Raw genomic sequence first — 24,799 nt, 5'->3', positions numbered from 1 at the left:
TCTTGTCACTTGTGGTGCATTAAGCTATTACACATTCATTCCTTCCATAAGCTGTAGGCTGGCTGCTCTGGGAGCAGGAGATGGGGTTAGTCTCAGCAGCCAATGTGCTACGAGCCAACAGCGAACTTCTGCTCCTAGCATTTCCACTCGAGGGTCAAGTAAGTGTTTGATCACTAGTATGGCACTTTATTTAAGCACACAATAGGCAATATAGTTAGTGCCAATTTCATGAAAAATTGCACCTGTTTCGTAGTATGATAATTTGCCTGGCTGCCACGACAGGATTTTTCGAACTCAGATTTAATGGTCCATCATGGTAATCACTCTCTCAATAGTAAACTAACATTCACACACTTCAGATGCCAGTTTAATAGAAACTTCCACTAACATTATAATGTTATCCAGACGAAGCAGTTTGTGCATCAGCTTCTGTCAAAATTGCAAACAGAGGGAAGTAATATGTGCTCACCAGTCCAATAGGTACAGCTATATGACAATTCACTTTAGGGGTCACACAATTCGAATCTCAGTTGGGTGCCTTGAATGTGGACCTCGACATTTTACTGTCATTTCTACAATGCGTTTAGTATATCAGAATCTTACGTGTCACATACGTGAACCCATATTACATCTACAGCTATACTCCACAAACCACTTAAGTGCATGGCAGAGAGTGCTTGCCATAATTATTTTATCTTCAGTCCCTATGTGAACGACACTTAGCGGGGTTTTAGTATATTCCTGGAGTCATCATTTAAAGTCAATCCTTGAAAATTCATTAGTAGACTTTCTCAGTATAGTTTATGTCTATCTGCAAGGGTCTACCAGTTCAGTTTCTTCAGTACTTCTGAAACTCTCCCACAGATCAAACAAACCTGTGACCATTTGTGCTGCCCTTCTCTGTATACGTTCAATATTCCCTGCGAGTCCCACACACTTGAGGAATAATCTAGAACCACTTGCACAAATGATTTCTAAGCAATTTCCTTTGCAGACTGACTGCACTTCCTACAGTATTCTACCAATAAACTGAAGTCCATCATCTGCTTTACCTATAACTGAACCAATGTGATCATTCCACTTCATATTCCTATAAAGTGTTACACCCAGGTATTTGTATGATTTGGCAGATTCCCACAGTGACTCATTGATATTATAGTCATAGGATATCAAGTTTTTGTTTTGTGAAGCGCACAATTTCACATTTCTGATCATTTAAGAAAAGTTGTTAATCTTTGCTTCACGTTTAAATCTTATCAAGATCTGAGTGAATATTCACACAGCTTCTTTCAGACAGTATCTAATCATAACACAGCTCTACAAAATAAAATTTTTTTTTCGTTGCCAGGGAAGTTTGAACGAAAATGGGATATTGTTATGATACTCATTCCGAGTATATTTGTACTTTTTCCAAATTGGCTCTGGTTTTTGAGATATAGGTTATTTGTGGAAATGAGAGTTTCATGTGGATAATATCGACTGCAGGGTCCATATATGGTGTAATGTATTTGCTACCTGTTTTTTAATTAGTGATATTGTACTATCTTTATTACACAATTGTGCTCAGGGAGTGCATCTGTGTGGTTGAGGATTACATCATGCAAACATCACACTGTCAGCATGTGTTCAGTCCTGTTGTGCGGTGCGTGTGTTGAAAATATTGAGGGTTGTGCAGATTTTAATTCGGCGGTACTCGACATTCATTTGTTGGCCGAGGTAATCCCCGCAACAGCCGATAGGTAGCGTTCAGTGTAAACAAGAAAAATGGCGATGGTCGAAAGTCACACACATGTGCAGTGCAGCTTCAAGGAGATAGAACCTTTTCATCGTGACGTAGCAAATAAGAGGTGAGTATTCATTTCACACAAAACAATTAATGATGTTTGTTGGATGTGATTGACATGCAAATACAAGAAAGTTCTGCATAATATGTAGTATTTGTGCAATTTTGTTTTAGGAAAACATGAGTTCTTCACGCCGTCTTTGCGTGAACCATCCAGATGAGTTCTGCTACATTTGTGGTGAATACGTTCTTCAAAAGAACAGGAAGAATATCACTCCTTTTGTGAAGGAAGTGTATCTGGCATATTTCGGAATTAAACTTAGAGATCAAGACAAGGCGTGGGCACCCCATAAAGTTTGTAAATGCTGTGTGGAGTGCTTACGGCAGTGGACAAAACGAAAAAGGAAAAGCTTCAACTTTGGAGTGCCTATGGTATGGCGAGAGCAGAAGAACCATACAGATGATTGCTATTTTTGCATTGTTAATGTGAAAGGTTTTAATAGGTTCAAAAAACGAAAGTGGGAATATCCCGAATTGGAGTCGGCAAGAAGACCGGTGGTGCACAGCAACGATGTTCCTGTACCAACCTTCACAACATTACCCACGCTAACATCATCAGATGACGATGTGCACGGCGAGGAATGTACAAGTAGTGGTTCGGAATACGCAGGACGTGAGACACAACCCCAGCAGTTCGACCAGAAGGAGCTCAGTGACTTGATACAAGAACTCAATCTTTCAAAGCAAGCATCAGAACTCTTAGCATCCAGGCTTAAGGAAAAGAACTGTCTTCATCCAAGTGTTAAAATAACAGCTTACCGGACGAGAGAAGAAAACCTTCTTCCATACTTCAACCAAGAAGAGGTTATAGTGTATTGCAGCAATATACCTGGACTTTTACTTGAATTGGGGCTGCCGGAATATAGACCAGAGGACTGGCGTCTCTTCATAGACAGTTCCACTAGAAGTTTAAAATGTGTTCTCCTACACAATGGCAATCGTTACACATCTATTCCAATTGCCCACTCAACAAAACTTTGTGAAGCATATGCTAACATCAAGATGGTTCTGCAGAAAATTCAGTATATGCAGCACCAGTGGTTGATTTGTGTTGATTTGAAAATGGTGAACTTCTTGCTTGGACAACAAAGTGGATACACAAAGCACCCATGTTTTATCTGCATGTGGGATAGTAGGGCAAAGCACGAACATTGGAAGCAGAAAACATGGCCTCCAAGGGAACATGGCTGTTGGTGAAGCAAACATCATTAATGAACCTCTGGTTAGTAGGGACAAGATTGTTCTTCCACCATTACATATTAAGTTAGGACTAATGAAGCAATTCACCAAAGCTTTAGACAGAAATGGTAATTGCTTCACATACATCTGCAATACGTTCCCTGGACTGAGTAGTGAAAAACTTAAGGCAGGAATATTTGATGGTCCTCAAATTCGCAGGCTCATCAACAATACCAATTTTACAAGTGTCATGACTGTCACTGAAGCATCGGCCTGGAACAGTTTTGTCGCTGTTGTAAAATGTTTTTTGGGCAATCATAAAGCTCCCAATTACGAGGAACTGGTCATAAACATGCTCACTAACTTTCAAAACTTAGGAGCTAACATGAGCATAAAATTGCACTTCCTTCACAGCCACTTGGATCGATTTCCTCGTAATCTAGGTGATTTCAGTGAGGAACAAGGAGAGCGGTTCCATCAAGATATGAAAGGAATAGAGGAAAGATATAAAGGAAGATGGGACAGGCATATGATGGCAGATTATTGCTGGAATCTGCAACGTGACTGTTCTGAAGAGACCTATAAAAGGAAAGTGTGCAGGAAGCGGTTCGTCATGGACGGAAAATGATATACTTATAGAGAAACTTTTCAATTATGTTTTATACGTGGACAAATGCCTATCAGGTTTTCATAGAAGCTATTTATAAAGATTATTTTCTTTTTTCATTGTAGTTTGTAGCGCTCGAGTTCAGTATTAGCAATTTTTTCTAATTTTTTGAATAAATCATGCATTATCTAAAAACTAGAGCCAAACTGCATAAATGGTTGCTATATTCGTCCTTAGCACCACTAACCCATCCTAAAGCCACTCAAATATCCTTGGCAAGGAAATGAGTGTTGACCAGTGTAAGTAACTGCAATATCTGCCAGAAATCTGAAGTTAATATTGTCTGCAATGTCATGAATACTAAACATGAACAGCAAGCATCTTAACACTAACCTAGGGCACACCTGAAGCTACTTCTACATCTGATTAGCATTCCAAGATGACATCCCTATCAAAACGTCCTCAACCCAGTCACACATTTCACTTTATACCTCATATGATTGTACTTTTGGCAGTAAGTGCAGGTGCAGCACTGAGTCAAATGCTTTTCAGAAATCAAGAAACACTGCAAGTACCTGATTGCCTTGATCCAAAGTACGCCATAAGGAAAGTGAGAGTTGCATTTCACTTTATCGATGTTTTTGGGATTCGTGCTGGTTGGCACTGACGTCATTTGTTCAATGTGCCTCATTATATTTGGGCTCAGAAAATGTCCGAAGATTCTACAACTAATCAATGTCTAAGATATTATTGTGACCTGTGTTTTTTCCACGAACTGGGCACGAGGTTCGAGGTATCTACAATAGATTATAGTTACAGGCGAACTCTTGCCGCAAATTCAGAATAGAATCTGATAGGGACCCCATTGGCCCCTGGAGCTCTGTTCAATTTCAACAATTTCAGCTGTTCAACACCACTGACATTTTCAAAATCTTCAATGTATCTAATTTTCTCGAGAATTGAAATGTGTGGCTCTCTTTCTACGTTAAAAACAATTTCGATATTACCAACATTTCGTGTGTACCAACATATGCAATAAAATGCACTGAATGTAAACTGACAACAAAATTTTTCATTCCAAACTCTTCAAAATATGCATGGGGTTTGAAGTATCACAAACATTACAGGCCACAGAAACAAAACCTGTTCATTATAAATCTGAGATATCAGACTACAAGATGTAAAAAACAATTTTGTACTGAATAGTTTTCTCAAAATCGAATGGTAATGACTGCATTTCGGAGAACACGCTTAAATCCCATAACAGCAGCTTTTAGTTTTTTTACATGCGAAGTTGAAGTTTCTAAAGAGTAACTACAGAGACAGATGTATCTTTGCTTGATCTACATAAAACAACTTTTTTTGAGACGTCACGACTCTGAATTTCCCTCATCGTGTACTGTATGACAAGATACACTGAGCAAACGGCACTCCTTGACACGCTAAGTGATATGACAGAGTAATGCATAGGTGTTTTATCACTGTCATCCCAGTGTGAACCAGTAAAGTTGCTTCCACTGCATTTGTATGTGCTCTGCTAATCCAAGTTGCTTTTGCATAGTATCATGAGTCTCATAGCCTATCACATTTTGTATCTTATCAAGTCAGTGCCATCTTCATCTCAGAGCAGCTCTTGCACTCTACATCCTCAATTATTTGTTGGGTGTATTTTGATCTGTCTTCCTCTAAATTTTTTACCCTCTAAAACTCTATACTACCAAGCAAGTTATTTTCTGATGTCTTAAATGTCTTATCAGCCTGTACCTTCTCCCCGTCAGTGTTTCCCATATGTTTGTAGGGGCTGCAGACTGCAAAGCAGTCAAAAACATTATGAATGTACACACACTGAAAAATTAACCCGACATCTACCTGAGGCATGTTAACACAGAGGTGCTTTGCTTCCAGCAAAATGCCACTGACTACTGAATCTTAAGTATGTCCGTTTAGCTTTTGCAGTGTTCTTAGCAATAAACTGTCTTCAGTCATTTCTCAGGTTTGTGTACCTCTGTTAACTTCCCTATAACGATAACTACGTGTTCCTTTTTTCACTAGTTCTACGGAGAACCTCTACATTCTGTATCAGTCCACCTATTTTTTCAACATCCTCCTATTCTAGCACATCTCCAGCGTTTCAATACTCTTTCCTGGTTCCAGAATGAGATGTTCACTCTGCAGCGGAGTGTGCGCTGATATGATAACTTCATGGCAGATTAAAACTGTGTGCCGGACCCAGACTCGAACTCGGTACCTTTGCCCGCAAAAGGCAAAGGTCCCGAGTTCCAGTCTCTGTCTGGCACACAGTTTTAATCTGACAGGAAGTTTCATGTCAGCGCACACTCAGTTGCAGAGTGAAAATCTCATTCTGGAAACATCCCCCAGGCCGTGGCTAAGCCATGTCTCCGCAATATCCTTTCTTTCAGGAGTGCTAGTTCTGCAAGGTTTGCAGGAGAGGAGGTTTGTTTGTTTTGGTTTTAGGGCACAAAACTGCTATGGTCATTAGCGCCCGGTCCTTGACTTAGGAAACTAAAAAACAAAAATGGAAATCAGCAGCAATGGGAACGAAACTCAAAAAATTGGAGAAACTAAAAGCAGAAGGAAGGCTTAAAAATCCACTACAGAAAGGGGTTGGTTGTCCCCAAAAAAAGCTTCAAATGCCTGACGTCATTTCACTGGCACTAATAAACTCGAGAACGCAAACGGCCAAGTGCATGTCATCTGCTAAAATGGACAATATATCAGGCGACAGCTGTAGACGGGCGCGTAACGGAGTAAAATAGGGGCACTCAATTAAAAGGTGTCTTACCGTCCACAGCTGAGAGCAGTGGGGACAGAGTGGGGGAGGATCGCCGCTTAAAAGATGTCTATGGCTAAAAAGACAGTGCCCTATCCGGAGTCTAGTTAAAATTACCTCCTCCCGACTACGAGTTCGGAAGGAAGAGGTCCAAGCACAGGGAAGAGCTTTCACGTCCTGCAATTTATTATGGGGAAGTGTCGACCAATGGGTGTGCCATAAAAGAACAACTCGACGACATAAAACGCTCTGTAGATCGGTGAAGGGAATCGATTGAATAGCTGGCCGAAGAAGTGAGACTGCAGCCTTGGCGGCTATATCGGCCGCCTCATTTCCACAGATACCAACGTGTCCCGGGAGCCAGAGGAATGCCACCGAGACGCCCCCCAGGTGGAGCAAGCGCAGACAGTCCTGAATCCGGTGGACCAGAGGGTGGACAGGGTAAAGAGCTTGGAGACTGAGGAGAGAGCTGAGAGAATCTGAGCAGATAACATACTGTATCCGCTGATGGCGGCGGATGTAGTGGACAGCCTGGAGAACAGCGTAAAGCTCCGCAGTATAAACCGAACATTGGTCGGGAAGCCGAAGTTGATTTGGGGTGTCACCAACAACATCCCGTTTTCTTGGGAGAAAGTACGGGAGAGAGTAGTGTTCACCCGCACTCTAAATGTGCGCTCTGCCATAAATTCGTGAAGAAAAAGGGGCAGCCGACCTCAAAAGCCCCAAGAGAACAGTGTGCCAAGGATGCCTGTCCTCCAACAGGTATCGTATGCTCTCTCCAGATCAAAAAATATTGCTACTGTTTGGCGTTTCCACAGAAAATTGTTCATGATATAAGTGGAGAGAGAAACAAGATGGTCAACTGCAGAATGATGCTTTCGGAAACCGCATTGGGCAGGTGTTAAAAGACTGCGGGACTCCAGCCACCAACTAAACGGCAATTCACTATACGCTCCAAAACCTTACATACACTACTCACGAGAGAAATGGGGCGATAGCTAGAGGCGAGATGTTTGTCCTTTCCAGGTCTCTGAACAGGAACGATGATAGCTTCCCGCCATTGTCTGTGAAAAGTACTGTCTGTCGAAATTCGATTATAAATGGGAAGGAGGTAACGCAGACTATGGGTTGATAAATGCAGCAACATTTGGATGTGGATACCATCTGGTATAGAGTGCATGTTGGAGTTCCCGCACGGAGAAAACAGTATTATAACTTTCGCGATTTGGAGAGGAGCAAGAGGTTGCACTTCCGCTGCACGTTTCTTCGGGAGAAACGCTGGCGGGTAATTTGAAGAGCTCGAAATTGCAGCGAAGTGTATACCCAAGGAGTTAGCAATTGCGACTGGGTCCACTAACGTATCACGCGCGACAGTGAGCCCAGAGACCGGGGAGAAACTAGGCGCGCCAGATAACCGTGGAATTCGACTCCAAACTTCAGAGGAGGGAGTGAAGTTGTTAAATGAGCTAGTAAAGAATTTCCAGCTTGCCTTCTTGCTATCGCGGATGACGCGACAGCATCGCGCACGGAACTGCTTATAGCAGATACAGTTGGCCAAAGTAGGATGGTGGCGGAAAACGCGGAGAGCACGTCGCCGCTCACGTACTGCGTGTCCAATCGGCTTGGGCAATCTTCCAGCATTGCGGGCCCATATATGGCAGTTGAGGCTGCAGTCTAAGGACACATGGAAAGTGGTCACTCAAGTGTGTATCATCAAGGGCGAACCATTCGAAGCGCCGAGCTAGCGGAACAGTACCGACCGAAAGGTCCAAATGAGAGAAATTTGTCGTGGATTTTTTTTTTTTTTTTTTTTTTTTTTTTTGGTGGGGTTTAAGGTCGCTCAACTACTGAGGTCATTAGCGCCCAGTCACAATTGTTAGAGCACATAGAATCTAGTAAAACTCAAGGAGGGGGGCGGGGGGGGGGGGGGGGGGGACACCAGAAAGTCCTTACAAAGATGCAGATAAAATAAGTAAAAGAGTTAGATGTCTTTGGACAAGCCAGTCAAAGTTAGAAAACGAAGAACACTAGCAGCTGCTCGAGTGTCATCAGCTAAAATATCCTGTAAAGTAGATGGCAGAGGCAGGACAACACGAGATTGACTAAAACGGGGACACGACAATAAAACATGGCGCACTGTTAATGCATGACCACAAGGGCACTGCGGTGCTGGTCACCGGAGAGCAGGTAGCGGTGGCTAAACCGGCAATGCCCAATCCGCAACCTGGTCAGAAGGACCTCTTCTCGCCGAGATGGTCGGGAGGATGTTGTCCAAGCAGTTGGGAGCGGTTTTACTGCCCGGAGCTTGTTTCCTTGAAGTGATGACCAAGTATCCCACCACAAGGACACAAGCCTCTTACAAACAACCCCACTAACGTCAGATGACGGGACACAATGGGAGGCTGGCCGAGGCAGGAGGACTGCAGCCTTGACTGCAGCATCAGCAGCCTCATTCCCAGGCACTCCTACATGTCCGGGAACCCACAGAAATCTGACAGGAGAGCCACCATCAGCGAAAGAATGGAGGGACTGCTGGATCCGTTGCACCGAGGGATGGACCGGATAGGGAGCTCCAAGGCTCTGAAGAGCACTGAGTGAATCAGAGCAGAGTACATACGATGAATGGTGGTGGCGGCGGGCATACTGAATGGCCTGATGGAGAGCAAAAAGCTCGGCCGTAAAGCTGGAACACTGGTCGAGGAGCCGGTATTTAAAGGTGGGGGCCCCGATGACAAAGCCACAGCAGACACCATCGTCAGTTTTGGAGCAATCGGTGTAAATAAAGGTGTGACTGGCAAGTCGCGCACGAAGTTCGACAAACCGTGAGCAATACACTGCAGCCAGAGTACCCTCCTTCGGGAGCGAGCTGAGGTCAAGATAAATACGAACCGGAGCCTGGAGCCAAGGTGGTGTCGGGCTCTCACCCTCTCTGAAGGTGGTAGGGAGGGCAAAATCCAATTGTCGATGCAGGCGACGGAAGCGGACTCCGGGGGGCAGCAGGGCAGACACATACAACCCCTACTGACGGTCGAGAGAATCGGCGAACAAGGACTTGTAAGAGGGGTGGTCGGGCATAGACAACAGCCGGTAGGCATACCGACACAGCAGTACGTCGCGTCGGTAGGTCAATGGTAATTCGGCAGCTTCAGCATAAAGACTCTCGACGGGGCTAGTGTAGAAGGCTCCAGTCGCAAGACGTAACCCCCGATGGTGGATGGAGTTGAGATGGCGTAAGAGGGATGGCCGAGCTGACGAAGCTCCCATAATCCAGCTTCGATCGGACTATGGACCGATACAAACGAAGCAGGACAGTGCGATCCGCTCCCCAAGATGAACCACTAAGAACTCTGAGGACATTAAGGGAACGTGTACAACGGGCCGCCATATAAGAGACGTGCTGAGACCAACGAAGTTTCCTGTCCAATGTGAGCCCTAGAAACTGCCCCTGGGGCAGAGGGGGCGGGGGCTGCGGGGGAGGAGGATTTGGAAGGGAGGGATTTGGGAGGCGGGGGCATAGACCCCGGATGGGGGGAGGAGGTGGAGGGGGGACAGGATAGGGGTGAGGATACTGTGGAAGGAGTGGACACGACTGAGGCAAACAAAGTTGTCAACGTCACGGGATGGAGGCGGTCATACTTCTTCCTGGCCTCAGAATAAGAGAGACGATCCAAAGTTTTGAGTTCTTGAATCTTCTTCTCCTTCTGATACGCGGGGCAGTCTAAAGATCTAGGCGAGTGGATGCCAGGACAATTAACGCACCGAGGTGGTGGGGTGCATGTATGTTCCTCACGAAGAGGACGTCCACAATCGCCACAAAGGGGCTCAGCCTCACACCGTGACGACATGTGCCCAAAGCGCAAACACCAAAAGCAGCGCATAGGAGGCGGGACGTAAGGTCGCACGTCGCACCGGTAGCACATCACCTTTACCTTCTCCGGGAGAACGTCCCCCTCAAAGGCGAGGATAAAGGCCCCGGTGTCGATGCGACGGTCTTTGGGGCCGCGCTGGACTCGCCGGACGAAATGCACGCCTCGGCGCTCCAGGTTGGCCCTGAGCTCCTCATCAGATTGCAGCAGGAGGTCCCGATGAAAAATAACCCCCTGCGTTCTATTTAGTGCCAGATGTGGGACAATGGACACTGGAATGTCCCCTAGGCGGTCGCACGCCTGGAGCGCCGCCGACTGTGTGGTGGAGGTGGTCTTGATAAGAACTGACCCCGAACGCATCTTGCTGAGAGCCTCTATTTCCCCGAAGATGTCCTCGATGTGCTGAACAAAGAACATGGGCTTGGAGGTGGCGAACGTCCCCCCATCTGTTCGAGAACAGAGCAAATAGCGGGGGAAGTACTTCGCCCCAAGCCGGCGGGCCTGTCCTTCCTCCCAGGGAGTGGCCAAGGGGGAAAGGGCAGGAGAACCAGAACCGGAGACAGTACCTTTCTTTTTAAAAGACTCGGCCGCAGAGCAACCTGATACATGTTGACGTTTCATCTGCGAAACGTCCACCCCGATACCACCCACTCCGACCAGGGGCTCTCCCCACGGGCGCCACCCAGCATCAGCAAGGGCCACCTGGCAGGATGACCGTTGCCGGGAGTCCTGATGCCCCAAGGAGACGGGCATCTACTCCCTGGCCGACGTGGGGAGGGTGCAGCTCAGGTATCGGCAGTACGATCCCTGTGTTGTCAGGGGGCTACAACCTAGAGGGTACACGACGACTCCACCACAATGGGCTGGCTACCGTGCTGGATTTCGGGTGCCATGGAAAGTCCATCATGATCGTAGGTGCAGATGGGGATGCACTATGGGCGTAACTTGTACAACCCATCAGGCGTTTAGGCCCAATTTTAGGAATAGTGGGTATGGTTAGAACACCGTTACAATGCTGAGTGCCAAGGTCTTAGTGCACGGAGGACCAGTGATACACCACGTAAGGTGTCCTTCCCCAAAAGGCTCGTACTTCTGTAGAATTATGAAAAATGGAGGTCAAACCCCAAGGGGAACCATCACATGGAAGGCCGAAACGGTTCAAACTCCTTTTAGTCGCCTCTTACGACAGGCAGGAATACCTCGGGCCTATTCTTACCCCGGACCCGCAGGGGAATTTTGTCGTGGAGGCAGACAAAAATGTACGGACCCCAGTGTTGAGGCAATAGTGAGCCACATGGACAAGGATGTGGAGATCCCCAAAGCAGGTGGTGGGCATTGAAGTCCCCAACCAGCAAATATGGGGGTGGAAGCTGACCAAGAAGATGAAGGAGATCAGATTGTGCCATTGGTGTGGACGATGGAATGTATACAGTACAAAGAGAAAAGGTATATCCAGAAAGGGAAAGACGGACAGCGACAGCTTTGATAAGTGGATTGGGTGATAATGGAGAGTATCATGGAGAAGAATTACGAGTCCTTCATGGGCTGGAGTGCCTTCAACAGAGGGGAGATCAAATCGGACGGACTGAAAATGGGGGAGAACAAAGCAGTCATGGGGACGCAGCTTTGTTTCCTGAAGACAGAAGATGACCAGCGAGTAGGATCGTAAGAGGATCGACAATTCATCCCGATTGGCTCGAATGCCGCGGATATTACAGTGGATAATGGACATAGGGTGAACAGAAAATGGAGGAATGTCACCAAGGTTGCCGTCAACTCAACGGCTGCTCAGAGCTTGAGACCGACAGCATGGAATGGCATTCGGCCGAAGATCCTGATCCATAGGTTGTTCAGGAGCAGCTCCTGCCACCAGCGATCGGCTGCCAGCAGTGCACCTCGGCGACACAGAAGACGGCTGAGGACAATTTCCGCCAGGTGGTGCTGTAGATGGGACACGCCTTGGCGGAGAAGGAGATGAACTGGGTTTCTTTGTAACCTTCTTGGAAATATGATGTTTAGATGAAGGAGGAACTGATGGTTGTGAAGTTGGGGTACATAAAAAATCTTCACGAGTATGCTCTTTTCGAAGTCTGTGTCTGACTTTTGGGCTCAAGATTTAGCAGATCCTGATGAAGGGTGAGCCATAGAGTGGGCAGGCGAAAGTGGGGAGGTTGAACGGGCGATCTTTGTGCTGGCCGATCTGACGACCGTGGCACTAAAGGTGAGGTCGCAAGTCTGCGTGGCCGCCTTCTTTGTTGGCCGAGGAGAAGCAAGGACAGTGCTGTATTTTCCTGTCTGAGGCACGGTGGGCTGTCGAATGGCGAATAATTTTCGAGCAGCAAAGGTCGACACCTTTTCCTTCACTCTGATTTCCTGGATGAGCTTTTCGTCCTTAAAAATGGCGCAATCTCGAGAGGAAGCAGCGTGGTCACCCATACAGTTGATGCAACGAGGGGATGGAGGTGGACAAGCACCCTCATGGGCATCCTTGCCACACAACACATTTGGCCGGATTGGAACAGGACTGGCTGGTGTGATTGAACCGTTGACACCGATAGCAATGCGTAGGGTTTGGGACTTAAGGGAGAATGGAAATTATGTCATAGCCTGCTTTGATTTTCGATGGGAGTTAAACTTTTCTTAGGAAACAGTAAAAAACCGAAATTTAAAACCAGCAGCAATGAGAACGAAAGTCATAAAATTGGAGAAACTAAAAGCAGAAGGAAGGCTTAAAAATCCACTACAGAAAGGGGTTGGTTGTCCCCAAAATAAGCTTCAAATGACTGACGTCATGTCACTGGCACTAATAAACTTGAGAACGCGGTCGGCGGAGCGCGTGTCATCTGCTAAAATCGACGATATGTCAGGCGATAGCTGTAGACGGGAGCGTAACAGATTAAAATAGGGGCACTCAATTAAAAGGTGTCTTACCGTCCACAGCTGAGAGCAGTGGGGACATAGTGGGGGAGGATCGCCGCTTAAAAGATGTCGAAGGCTAAAAAGACAGTGCCGTATCCCGAGTCTAGTTAAAATTACCTCCTCCGGACGACGCGTACGGGAGGAAGAGGTCCAAGCAAAAGGAAGAGCTTTCACGTCCCGCAATTTATTATGGGTAAGTGTCGTCCAATGCGTGTCCCATAAATGAACAACTCGACAACATAGAACGCTCCGTAGATCGGCGAAGGGAAGCGATTGAATAGCTGGCCGAGGAAGTGAGACTGCAGCCTTGGCTGCAATATCGGCCACCTCATTTCCACAGATACCAACGTGACCCTGGAGCCAGAGGAACACCACCGAGACGCCCCCCAGGTGGAGCAAGCGCAGACAGTCCTGAATCCGGTGGACCAGCGGGTGCACAGGATAAAGAGCGTGGAGACTGAGGAGAGAGCTGAGAGAATCTGAGCAGATAACGTACTGTATCCGCTGATGGCGGCGGATGTAGTGGACAGCCTGGAGAACAGCGTAAAGCTCTGCAGTATAAACCGAACACTGGTCGGGAAGCCGAAAAAGATTTGGGGTGTCGCCAACAATATAGGCACTCCCTACACCTAACGATGTTTTCGAGCCGTCGGTGTAAATAAATGTGGCGTCCGTCATTTGTGCACAGAGCAGCAAATGCCCGATGATAAACAAGTGAAGGGGTACCATCCTTGGGAAATCGACAAAGGTCACGGAGCACGCAGATCCGGGGACGGAGCCAAGGCGGTGCTGTACACCAAGTTGTCAAGAAGGTTTTAGGAAAGCGGAAGGAAAGAGAATGGAGCAGTTGACGGAAGCGGACTCCCGGGGGTAGCAGGGAGGAGGAGCGGCCTGCATACCCTACATCCAAGGAGGCGTCGAAAAAAGGGTCGTGGGCTGGATTAGCAGGCATGGAAGACAGATGGCTAGCATAACGACTCAGAAGAACTGCTCACCAATTGGACAGCGGAGGTTCAGCAGTCTCAGCATAAAGGCTTTCCACAGGACTAGTGTAAAAAGCTCCAGACACTAAACGTAATCCACGGTGGTGGATAGAGTCGAGACGCCGAAGAATAGACGGCCGAGCAGAGGAGTAGACTATGCTTCCATAGTCCAATTTCGAGCGCACTAAGGCGCGATAGAGGCGGAGAAGGACCACTCGGTCCGCTCCCCAGGAGGTACCATTCAGGACACGGAGGGTGTTAAGGGATCGCAGACAGCGAGCCGAAAGATAGGAAATGTGGGAGGACCAGCACAGTTTTCTGTCAAACATAAGACCCAAGAATTTAGCGACGTTGGAAAACGGAAGGTTGACAGGACCTAGATGTAAGGAGGGCGGAAGAAACTCCTTACGTCGCCAAAAATTAACGCAAACGGTCTTACTGGGAGAAAAACGGAAGGCGGTGTCGATGCTCCAAGAGTGGAGGCGATCGAGACATCCTTGACGTCGTTCAAGAAGGCTGGTCCGTTGAGAGCTGTAGTAGATCGCAAAATCGTCCACAAAGAGGGAGCCCGAGACATCAGGAAGGAGACAATCCATAATTAGATTGATGGCAATGGCAAACAGTACAACACTCAGCACGGAGCCCTGGGGTACCCCGTTTTCTTGGGAGAAAGTACAGGAGAGAGTAGTGTTCACCCGCACCCTAAATGTGCGCTCTGCCATAAATTCGCGAAGAAAAAGGGGCAGCCAACCTCGAAAGCCCCAAGAGAACAGTGTGCGGAGGATGCCTGTCCTCCAACAGGTATCGTATGCTCTCTCCAGATCAAAAAATATTGCTACTGTTTGGCGTTTCCGGAGAAAATTGTTCATGATAAGTGGAGAGAGCAACAAGATGGTCAACTGCAGAACGATGCTTTCGGAATCCGCATTGGGCAGGTGTTAAAAGACTGCGGGATTCCAGCCACCACGCTAAACGGTAATTCACCATACGCTCCAAAACCTTACAGACACTACTAGTGAGAGAAATGGGGCGATAGCTAGAGGGGAGATGTTTGTCCTTTCCAGGTTTCGGAACAGGAACGATGATAGCTTCCCGCCATCGTCTGGGAAAAGTACTGTCGGTCCAAATTCGATTATAAAGGCGAAGGAGGTAACGCTGACTATGGGTTGATAAATGTAGCAACATTTGGACGTGGATACCATCCGGTCCTGGGGCGGAGGAGGGAGAAGAAGAGAGTGCATGTTGGAGTTCCCGCATGGAGAAAACAATATTGTAGCTTTCGCGATTTTGAGAGGAGAAAGCAAGAGGTCGCACTTCCGCTGCACGTTTCTTCGGGAGAAACGCTGGCGGGTAATTTGAAGAGCTCGAAATCTCAGCAAAGTGCTGACCCAACGAGTTAGAAATTGCGACGGGGTCCACTAACGTGTCATGCGCGACAGTGAGCCCAGAGACCGGAGAGAAACTAGGCGCGCCTGAGAACCGTCGAAGCCGACTCCAAACTTCCGAGGAGGGAGTGAAGGTGTTAAATGAGCTAATAAAGAATTTCCAGCTTGCCTTCTTGCTATCACGGATGACACGACGGCATCGCGCTCGGAGCTGCTTATAGCGGATACAGTTGGCCAAAGTAAGATGGTGGCGGAAAACGCGGAGAGCACGTCGCCGCTCACGTAGTGCATCGCGGCATGACTCGTTCCACCAAGGAACTGGGGAGCGCCGGGGCAATTCGGAGGTGCGTGGTATTGAATGTTCCGCAGCTGTAAGAATAACGTCGGTAATATGTGTGACCTCATCGTCGACGCTGGGATAGTGACGGTCATCGAATGTCGCTAGAGACGAAAAAAGTGTCCAATCGGCTTGGGCAAACTTCCAGCGTCGCGGGCGCATGTAGGGCAGTTGAGGCTGCAGTCTAAGGACACATGGAAAGTGGTCACTCTAGTGTGTATCAAGGGCGAACCATTCGAAGCACCGAGCTAGCGGAACAGTACCGACCACAAGGTCCAAATGAGAAATTTGTCGTGGAGGCAGACAAAAATGTAGGGACCCCAGTGTTGTGGCAAACTAGATCTGCTTGGTGGAAGACGTCTAGCAATAGTGAGCCACGTGGACAAGGATGTGGAGATCCCCAAAGCAGGTGGTGGGCATTGAAGTCCCCAACCAGCAAATATGGGGGGTGGAAGCTGACCAAGAAGATGAAGGAGATCAGCTTGTGCCATTGGTGTGGACGATGGAATGTATACAGTACAAAGAGAGAACGTGTATCCGGAAAGGGAAAGACGGACGGCGAAAGCGTGGAAGGAGGTGTTTAAATGGATTGGGTGATAATGGAGAGTTTCATGGAGAAGAATCATGAGTCCTCCATGTGCTGGAGTGCCTTCAACAGGGGGGAGATCATATCGGACGGACTGAAAATGAGGGAGAACAAAGTGGTCATGGGGACGCAGCTTTGTTTCCTGAAGACAGAAGATGACCGGCGAGTAGGATTGTAAGAGGATCGACAATTCATCCCGATTGGCTCGAATACCGCGGATAGTCCAGTGGATAATGGACATAGGGTGAACAGAAAATGGAGGAATGTGACGAAGGTCGCTGTCAACTCAACGACTGCTCTGAGCTTGCGACCGACAGCATGGAATGGCACTCATCCGAAGGCAGAAGATCCTGATCCATAGGTTGGTCAGGAGCAGCTCCGGCCACCAGCGACCGGCCGGTTGATCGGCCGCCAGCAGTGCGCCTCGGCAACACAGAAGACGGCCAAGGGCGATTTCCGCCAGGTGGTGCTGTAGATGGGACACGCCTTGGCGGAGAAGGAGAGGAACTGGGTTTCTTTGTAGCCTTCTTGGAAGTATGATGTTTAGAGGAAGGAGGAACCGATGGTTGGGAAGTTGCCGTACGTAAAAACTCTTCACGAGTATGCTCTTTTTTCGAAGTCTTGGTGTCTGACTTTTGGGCTCAAGATTTAGCAGAACTCGACGAAGGGTGAGCCAGAGAGTGGGCAGGCGAAAGTGGTGAGGTTGAACGTGCGATCTTTGCGTTGGCCGATCTGACGACCGTGGCACTAAAGGTGAGGTCGCATGTCTGCATGGCCGCCTCCTTTGTTGGCCGATGAGAAGCAAGGACAGCGCTGTATTTTCCTTTCTGAGGCACGGTGGGCTGTCGACTGGCGAATAATTTTCGAGCAGCAAAGGTCGACACCTTTTCCTTTACTCTAATTTCCTGGATGAGCTTTTCGTCCTTAAAAACGGGACAATCTCGAGAGGAAGCAGCGTGGTCACCCATACAGTTGATGCAGCGAGGGGACGGAGGTGGACAAGCACCCTCATGGGCATCCTTGCCACACGTAACACATTTGGCCGGATTGGAACAGGACTGGCTGGTGTGATTGAACCACTGACACCGATAGCAACGCGTAGGGTTTGGGAAATAAGGGCGAACGGAAATTATGTCATAGCCTGCTTTGATTTTCGATGGGAGTTGAACTTTGTCAAATGTCAAGAAGACAGTGCGGGTTGGAATGATGTTCGGGTCAACCCTTTTCATAACCCTATGAACAGCCGTTACGCCCTGGTCAGACAGGTAGTGCTGAATTTCTTCATCAGACAATCCATCGAGGGAGCGTGTATAAACGACTCCACATGAGGAATTTAAAGTGCGGTGCGGTTCAACCCGGACAGGGAAGGTGTGGAGCAGTGAAGTACGCAGCAATTTTTGTGCTTGGAGGGCACTGACTGTTTCTAACAACAAGGTGCCATTCCATAATCTGGAACAAGACTTTACAGGACCTGCAATTGCGTCGACACCTTTCTGAATAAGGAAAGGGTTGACCGTGGAGAAGTCGTGACCTTCGTCAGACTGAGAAACAAGGAACTGTGGCAATGATGGAAGAACTGTCTGTGGCTGAGACTCAGTGAACTTACGCTTGTGAGCAGACATAGTGGAAGGTGAGGAAACCACTGCGGAAGAATCCCCCACGATTACCGGCGTCTCCGATGGCGCGCTCTTCCCTTGTGGGGGCCCTCCCTGAGGGCACTCCCGCCTTAGGTTATTCTTCACACCACCCGACAAACTGACGGAGGGACCAATCGGCACTTTCGGAAGGTATCAGCTCGGGTAATCACCCCTCCCTGGGCCTGGCCGTTACCAGGGGGTACGTACATGTCCTACCTGTCTACCCGGGGAGGGGAATTATGCGTTACCCCGTCACCGGCTACGCATGGAAATGCGTGGGTCGGCCTTCAGACATGCACAGGGAGGAAAAAAGAGAAAGGGAAAGGAAAGAAGAGGGGTCTCAAACGACGCAGCAGAGAAAAGGGCAAAGAGAAGAGGTAAGGAAAAGAGAAGGACAGAGGAAGGACGACGACTTTCAAGCGGAGAAAGCAAAGAATTTGTAACAGTTTCGAGCGTCCGTCTCCGGACGTAGGCACAAACCATACTCCCAGAGGGGGAGAAAGGGAAGGAAAGAGGTGGAGGTGAGGGGGAGGGCGAAGATGGGGGATGGGGAAGGATGCGGAAAGGGAAGTTATGCAGCCTAGAAAGGAAGGAAGGCCACATTAGCTCGGGGTCCCGTGCTCACTACGCACGTATCCACTAAAGAGTTGTGGACCCCCTGGGGGGAGGAGAGGAGGTACTGGCAGTAGTAAAGCTGTGAGGACAGGGCGTGAGTCGTGCTTTGGTAGAGCACTTGCCCGCGAAAGGCAAAGGTCCCGAGTTCAAGTCTCAGTCCGGCACACAGTTTTAATTTGCCAGGAAGTTTCTCTTTCCTGGTTGTTCCACAATCCACTGGAATATAGTCCTGTGCTGCGAAAGTATATTACCACAAATTTCTCACTCTAAAGCTTATGTGTGATACTAGCAGACTTCTCTTGGTCTTCTCACCCTTCCCTTGCTTACCACCTCCTTATGTCCTCCTCGCTTTTTCCATGTTATTTTGCTTCCCAGATAGTTTTCCTTCACTTCATCTACTCCATGGTCCTCAATTCTCATTAAGTTTATCACCAATCTCATTTATACTACTACTCATTACTTTCCTCAATTTACTCTTAAATCATTCTACAATCATTAGTCTAATCATTCTGTTAAACACTCAGAAGTTTTTCACTTTCACTGAGGATAGATCTTTCAGCAGCAAATAATACTGACCAAAATGAGGGCTGTGACAGATACAGGGATGAGAAACAACAAGGTCATTTTAGCAATGCTGAATTTCACACTATCCAAATCCATGAAACAAACAAAATACATTGATTTAAAAAGCAGGTAAAAATTTACTAAACACCTTATAAAGAGAATCTCTATTCCTTCCATACCAACTCAGTGTAGACAAGATACGACAAATTCAGAGAAATAGTGTTTCATATCGAGTAAATTAAAAGGAACAGATCTCACCATGGTACAAAAAATAAGCTGGGCCATTTTCAGGAGCACAAAAATAGCACACCAGAATTAAAACAATGCAAAATCTTCATAATTTGCTACATTTTACACAAGCTTGAAATTTACAGTGTACTACAATGCAAGATGTTTTTGGCAGTTTCCACAATGAGACTGTCTCAATATCTGACAGCTTCTGGTCATATTTAAGGCATATCAGTGGCAAAACTGTGATAATTTCATTACATGATAGAAATGATAGTGTTACCAACAACAGCATCAATAGAGGAGGGTTGCTAAACACTGGTTTCCAGAATTCCTTCACCAACATACATACAGGAAATATTCCAGAATATGAGTCAATAACAGTAGCTGATGTTGGTTTATTGTTTAAGGAGACAAAACAGGTGATATGTCCCCCACCCACCCCAATGACAGAAGCAGCAGACTTAATCTGTTAGTATATAGCATAAATTCTGTGCACAAGTGTTAGTGTTCTAAATGTTTGAGTACTGTGTATCAGATGGAGCATGGGAAAAAGCCCAGTATTCAACTAGTCTAATGTGGGAAGCTACCTAAAAGCGACACCCAACCTGGCCAGCAAGCCGAGCCCTCGTCGTGTGGCTAAAGAACTGCTCCCAACACGAGTATGTGCGAATGTATATATTCCCAGCTCGTTGACGGATGTCAGAAATCTGGTAAGTTTCCATTCTTTTTTGTGCACTTGCTGATAAGTCAACACTTCTATTTGGTAATACTTTATTCCTACATTAATGTCTGGTGGTCGTGTATGCATTGTCTCCACAAGCAAATCTAATGTATCCGTATATGGTTGGTAGGGAGGGAGGGAGGGAGAAAACAGAGGTCATCAGTTTCATGATCCAAGAAGGCAGAAACTAAGGGAGGAACAACACCAACATCGCAGTCCAGTTGATGGGAAAGGAAATCGGGTGACAAAAGAGGCAGAAGGAGTGTCAGGGTTGCAGGTAGAGTAAAGAATGGTGGAGGGGAAGGTTAGAGTGGGCAAGAGCAGGGGGCACTGCCACTGATCCCCACACTATCACAACCACCACACAGCATGGACAACACCGGGGAAGAACACACACGAAAACAGGAAATAAAGCAGCACAAAAACCAGATGAAACAGGGAAAAAGGGAAGTGAGAGGGAGGTAGGAACAAACCTGGTCGGTCCCAACACTAAACGAGGGACTTCAATTCTGGAAGGAAATTCAGAAACTCAAATTTGGAAGGACAAACCACTTTCGTGAATAAAAATCTTGACGGACATAAGTGTGCAAGGGTTGTCCACTAACAACCGTGGTAGGGGCATTTTTAATGTGAAGGCCCAAAGTGCAGGAGGCAGCCCAGCAAAATATTAATCACCGTGAGAGGGGTGGCATAAATACCAAGGGGTGGGGGTGAGGAGCCCAATAAAAGACAGCAGTAGAAGGTAGATTCACACCAAGCGAGGCAGAGGAAAGAATGCCACGTGGCAGGAGTCCCCTTTATCACTAAGTTTATTAGAAATGGGGGTCTTTGAGAACTGGGGAAGGGAAATCAACCTAACAAGCAGCACTGTCAAGACGGACATGAAGGTTATGGACAGAGACCAAAGGGTGGTGGTAAAAAAAAGGGAAATACCCTGAAGGTCAGTTTTTGAGTACAAACTCAACAATACTTGGATGAGGAAAGACCGCTTAATAAAGCAGAGGGCCCTGCAAATGGCTATCAGCTCCGTGGTAAACACCCCACATGTGACAGGTAAGAGATGGTGTTCCATGCCAATAGAAGACTAAGGCATATCCTTCATGATTAGCAGATTTAAAGCCATTGGCATAAAACACAATAGCATCCCAAAACTCTTGTAAGGGTTGGAGGAACAAACAAATGAACACGATTGGAGTGAGACTTTTTGCACCCCAGCCGATATCCATCTGAATCTGGGGACAAGGAACTAACCAAGTGGATGTGTTCAGGAAAGAGCGAGGGAAACAAGACACAGAGGGAAGATGGAAATAGTGCCGAAAGGAAGAAAGGCAGAGGCAAATTGATAAATTCATCCGAGGGTGGGCAGTGGGCAGGCTATGTCCCAGAGTTGTGAAAATAAGAGGGTGAACTGGGAAAGAGCAGACAGTGATGGCTGAGGAAACCTAGAGATGGAACTGCCAATCCAAATAGGGGGGGGGGGGGGGGGGGAATCCCACCATCAACTAGAACACTGTAGACAGGGATAGTGCAAAAGGCACCAGTGGCCGAATGGGTATCATGATGGTGGGCTGGGTCCAAGAGGAGCAATGTCGAAAAGGCAGCTGAGAAACTTCACATCCACAGTCCAGATGGGACAGAAATAATGCTTGATAAAGGCAGAGAAGAGCCTATTTACCACAACCTACCCTCCTATATACAAGATACCAACCATTTCCTCCACAGTTTCTTCTCCCTTACCACATGGTACCCTGCTGTCACTATTGACGCTACCTTTCTTTACACTAACATCCCTAATGCCACTATTGAATACTATCTTTCCCAACGCCCAACGGATTCCAAACCATCAACCTTCTCCTTATGACTCATGACCAGTTCCCACAAGCAGCACTTCATCATCCCCCACCCCTACCCTGCTATACCCCTCCTCACTACATTGTTGACTGAAAGCTCACTTTCCAACATTTTTGTTGTTCCTATCAGCAACTCAGCATCTCCACTATATGGTCAGTAGCAACTATCCTCTTCATAATATTGTTACATACCATCCAGATAAAATTATATTGCTGATTTATTAGGATAAGTTATATTGGTTCTATTTTTTTTTTATATTCAAGGTTCATCACGTAAAACATCAAATTTAAGGTTCATCGCATAAAATAATCACAAGAGTGTAATTTGCACAGGTGGTTTCAAATTTGAGGAAGCAGCATCTTTCTTGTTTATAAAGTTACATTTGGCTGCTGTCACTACAAATACCGCTGAGCAGGGCAGGTACAGCTGCATGTCTTGTTAATGCATATTTTGTCACGTTCCACATCTCTGAAGTGTCTTTCACAATGAGACATGGATGTACAAAATGTGCTTTCCATACAATCTCTTACCCTAGTGACAATGCCACTATTATTAAACAATGATTTTTCAGTTCAGTCAAGAACCAAACTACCAAAATATGAAGGCATCCAACTCATCCAGAACACAGTTAGGATTTTAATGTTAAGTAAGAAATTTGTCCACTGCAGACCTATCTACAACCAGGTAGGTGTAATTACAGTCTTTGGTTGATTAGCCTTCTACTGCCTCTATGTAGTTTAGTAAAAGGCATGAAATTGACAGTCACATTCTAGATTGGACAGTATAAAGATCCAAGTAATCTGTGTAAAATACATGACATCTACCCTATAGCAGTACTGTGCATGCACGTCATTTTCTGAAATATGATGGGTATCACTGGAAAATTTCGAAATCACCAATTTCGTATCCACCATGACCGCAACTTCTACTTTGTCAGTCTTTTTTGTAATGATATTGCGTAACAGATATTCAGATTGCCTACAATGTTCAGCCAAACAAGATTGTGTTAAATTATGAGTTACAAAAGAGTGCGAGCATGTACTTTGTGTGCGTGTGCATGTTTTTCAGTGTAGCCTACATATATTGTTAATCTTATGTATTTTAATCCTGATTCAGCCCGTCCAATAAAAACTAGTGAATGATTAACATATGGAAATAAACCTTATTCATACATAAATACTTTTTCGTAAACTTAAATGTTAATCTCTCATAAGATAAAAAACTCACTCACACAGTAGAACACAAAAGGGGTGAGGGTCCAGCAGCCACAGTTGCAGCCTTGTCAGAGCCGGATACATACGATTACCACAAGACTTACCACGAGTGCCTGCCACAGCCCCTTCTCCATCGCGCGGAGTGAGCTGATTGGCACGATCGGGTATTGGGACAAGCGGTGGCCTTCTAGTGGCCGGAGTCAACGTACCGACCACAGTAGCTGCAGCTGTGGCCCCCTCTGTGCGGCCATTCTCATCGACGGTCAGCAGCCCAAGTCGTGCCGGGATTTCTGCCAGGGCACTGCGCGTGGCTCGTCGCTGCAGTGAGGCATTTGCCACCTGCGGTGTAGCTGGGTTCTCCATGCTCATTTTGTGTCACGTGTCAATTATCTACTAAACTGAAGAACAAATAATGACCATTAAAATTTAGTAGAACAATTTGACAACATACATGCTCTAAAATTTAAATGCTTCAAATGGAGCAACACACACCAGCAGTAACAGTATCTATTATTTAGTTCATCATCAGAGCACATACGTCTTTAACTTCCTTAAATCTCATTCAGATAATTTTGCACTGAATGATACAAAACCATTCCTCTGTAACCGCCTTTAACTAAATAAATGACTTGCAAAAACTACAAGTAATCTTGGCCACATACAACAGTTATGAATGTTAAAGAGCACCCGACCTCATCTGCAGCACAGTACACTGATGCACTACCAGTGCATGCAGATCTGGTTGCAAAGCTGTGAACTAATTTCTCATCTCCAATGGGATAAATAAAAGAGTTGCAACAAATGGTTTTTCTGATTTGGTGGTTCTCAAATTTGTCATCTAACAAAATAATATCCAGTTACATTATAAAACAATAAAACAGATATAAAATATATGATCAACTCATACCCTACAATTTACCTCAGAACATGCAGAAATAGGGAACAGCTTCCTCTATCTCCAGTTGTCAGCCTGGCTACCATCTTATTTTTACTGTACAGACTAGAACAGTACCCTTAATTTCTATGCCGTCACAGAGCATTTAGCAACTGCCATTATTATACAGGACACTAGTTGTGTATGTGCATGTTTTCTGTTTTAGATGTAACAGCATTGATGTTTAGGTCCATATGGATCCAGAATTACATAGATCTGAAGATTACCAACTGTGATCTAAAGGTCATATCATAAAAATGAATGTGTAACTGTCAGCAAAATGAATTAATTTTAAACAGTGATCACTAAACTCCATCATTGAAGTGACACCAATCGCACAAGATTCATTCATTCTCTTACAACATGAACTACTACAAAATTCAAACACAGTCAAACTTAACCTTCTAACAAAACCAGCATACCCTGAACAAATCCTAACACTATCTGAATTCACAGATATGTAACCTCATCTGAACTCTACACAATTCTATGCCTATTTTTGGTCTTCTCAGCATCATCATGACTAACGTGGGCAA

General features: G+C 46.3%; 1 protein-coding gene across 4 annotated transcripts in view; it reads right to left on the bottom strand.

Annotated features, from left to right (window-relative positions):
- LOC126210095 (uncharacterized) overlaps window positions 1-24,799 on the bottom strand; it is a 69,897-nt gene that overhangs the window by 27,698 nt on the left and 17,400 nt on the right. For all 4 annotated transcript variants that reach the window (XM_049939229.1, XM_049939227.1, XM_049939230.1 and 1 more), the window contains exon 2: window positions 23,539-23,727. In XM_049939229.1, coding sequence (XP_049795186.1) covers window positions 23,539-23,698 — 160 coding nt within the window. In that variant the 5' untranslated portion in view covers window positions 23,699-23,727. The remainder of the gene's footprint in view (window positions 1-23,538; window positions 23,728-24,799) is intronic.

Source organism: Schistocerca nitens, chromosome 10, assembly GCF_023898315.1.
Source record: "Schistocerca nitens isolate TAMUIC-IGC-003100 chromosome 10, iqSchNite1.1, whole genome shotgun sequence".
Taxonomy (NCBI): Eukaryota; Metazoa; Arthropoda; class Insecta; order Orthoptera; family Acrididae; genus Schistocerca; species Schistocerca nitens.
This window is presented reverse-complemented; position numbering and strand designations above follow the sequence as displayed.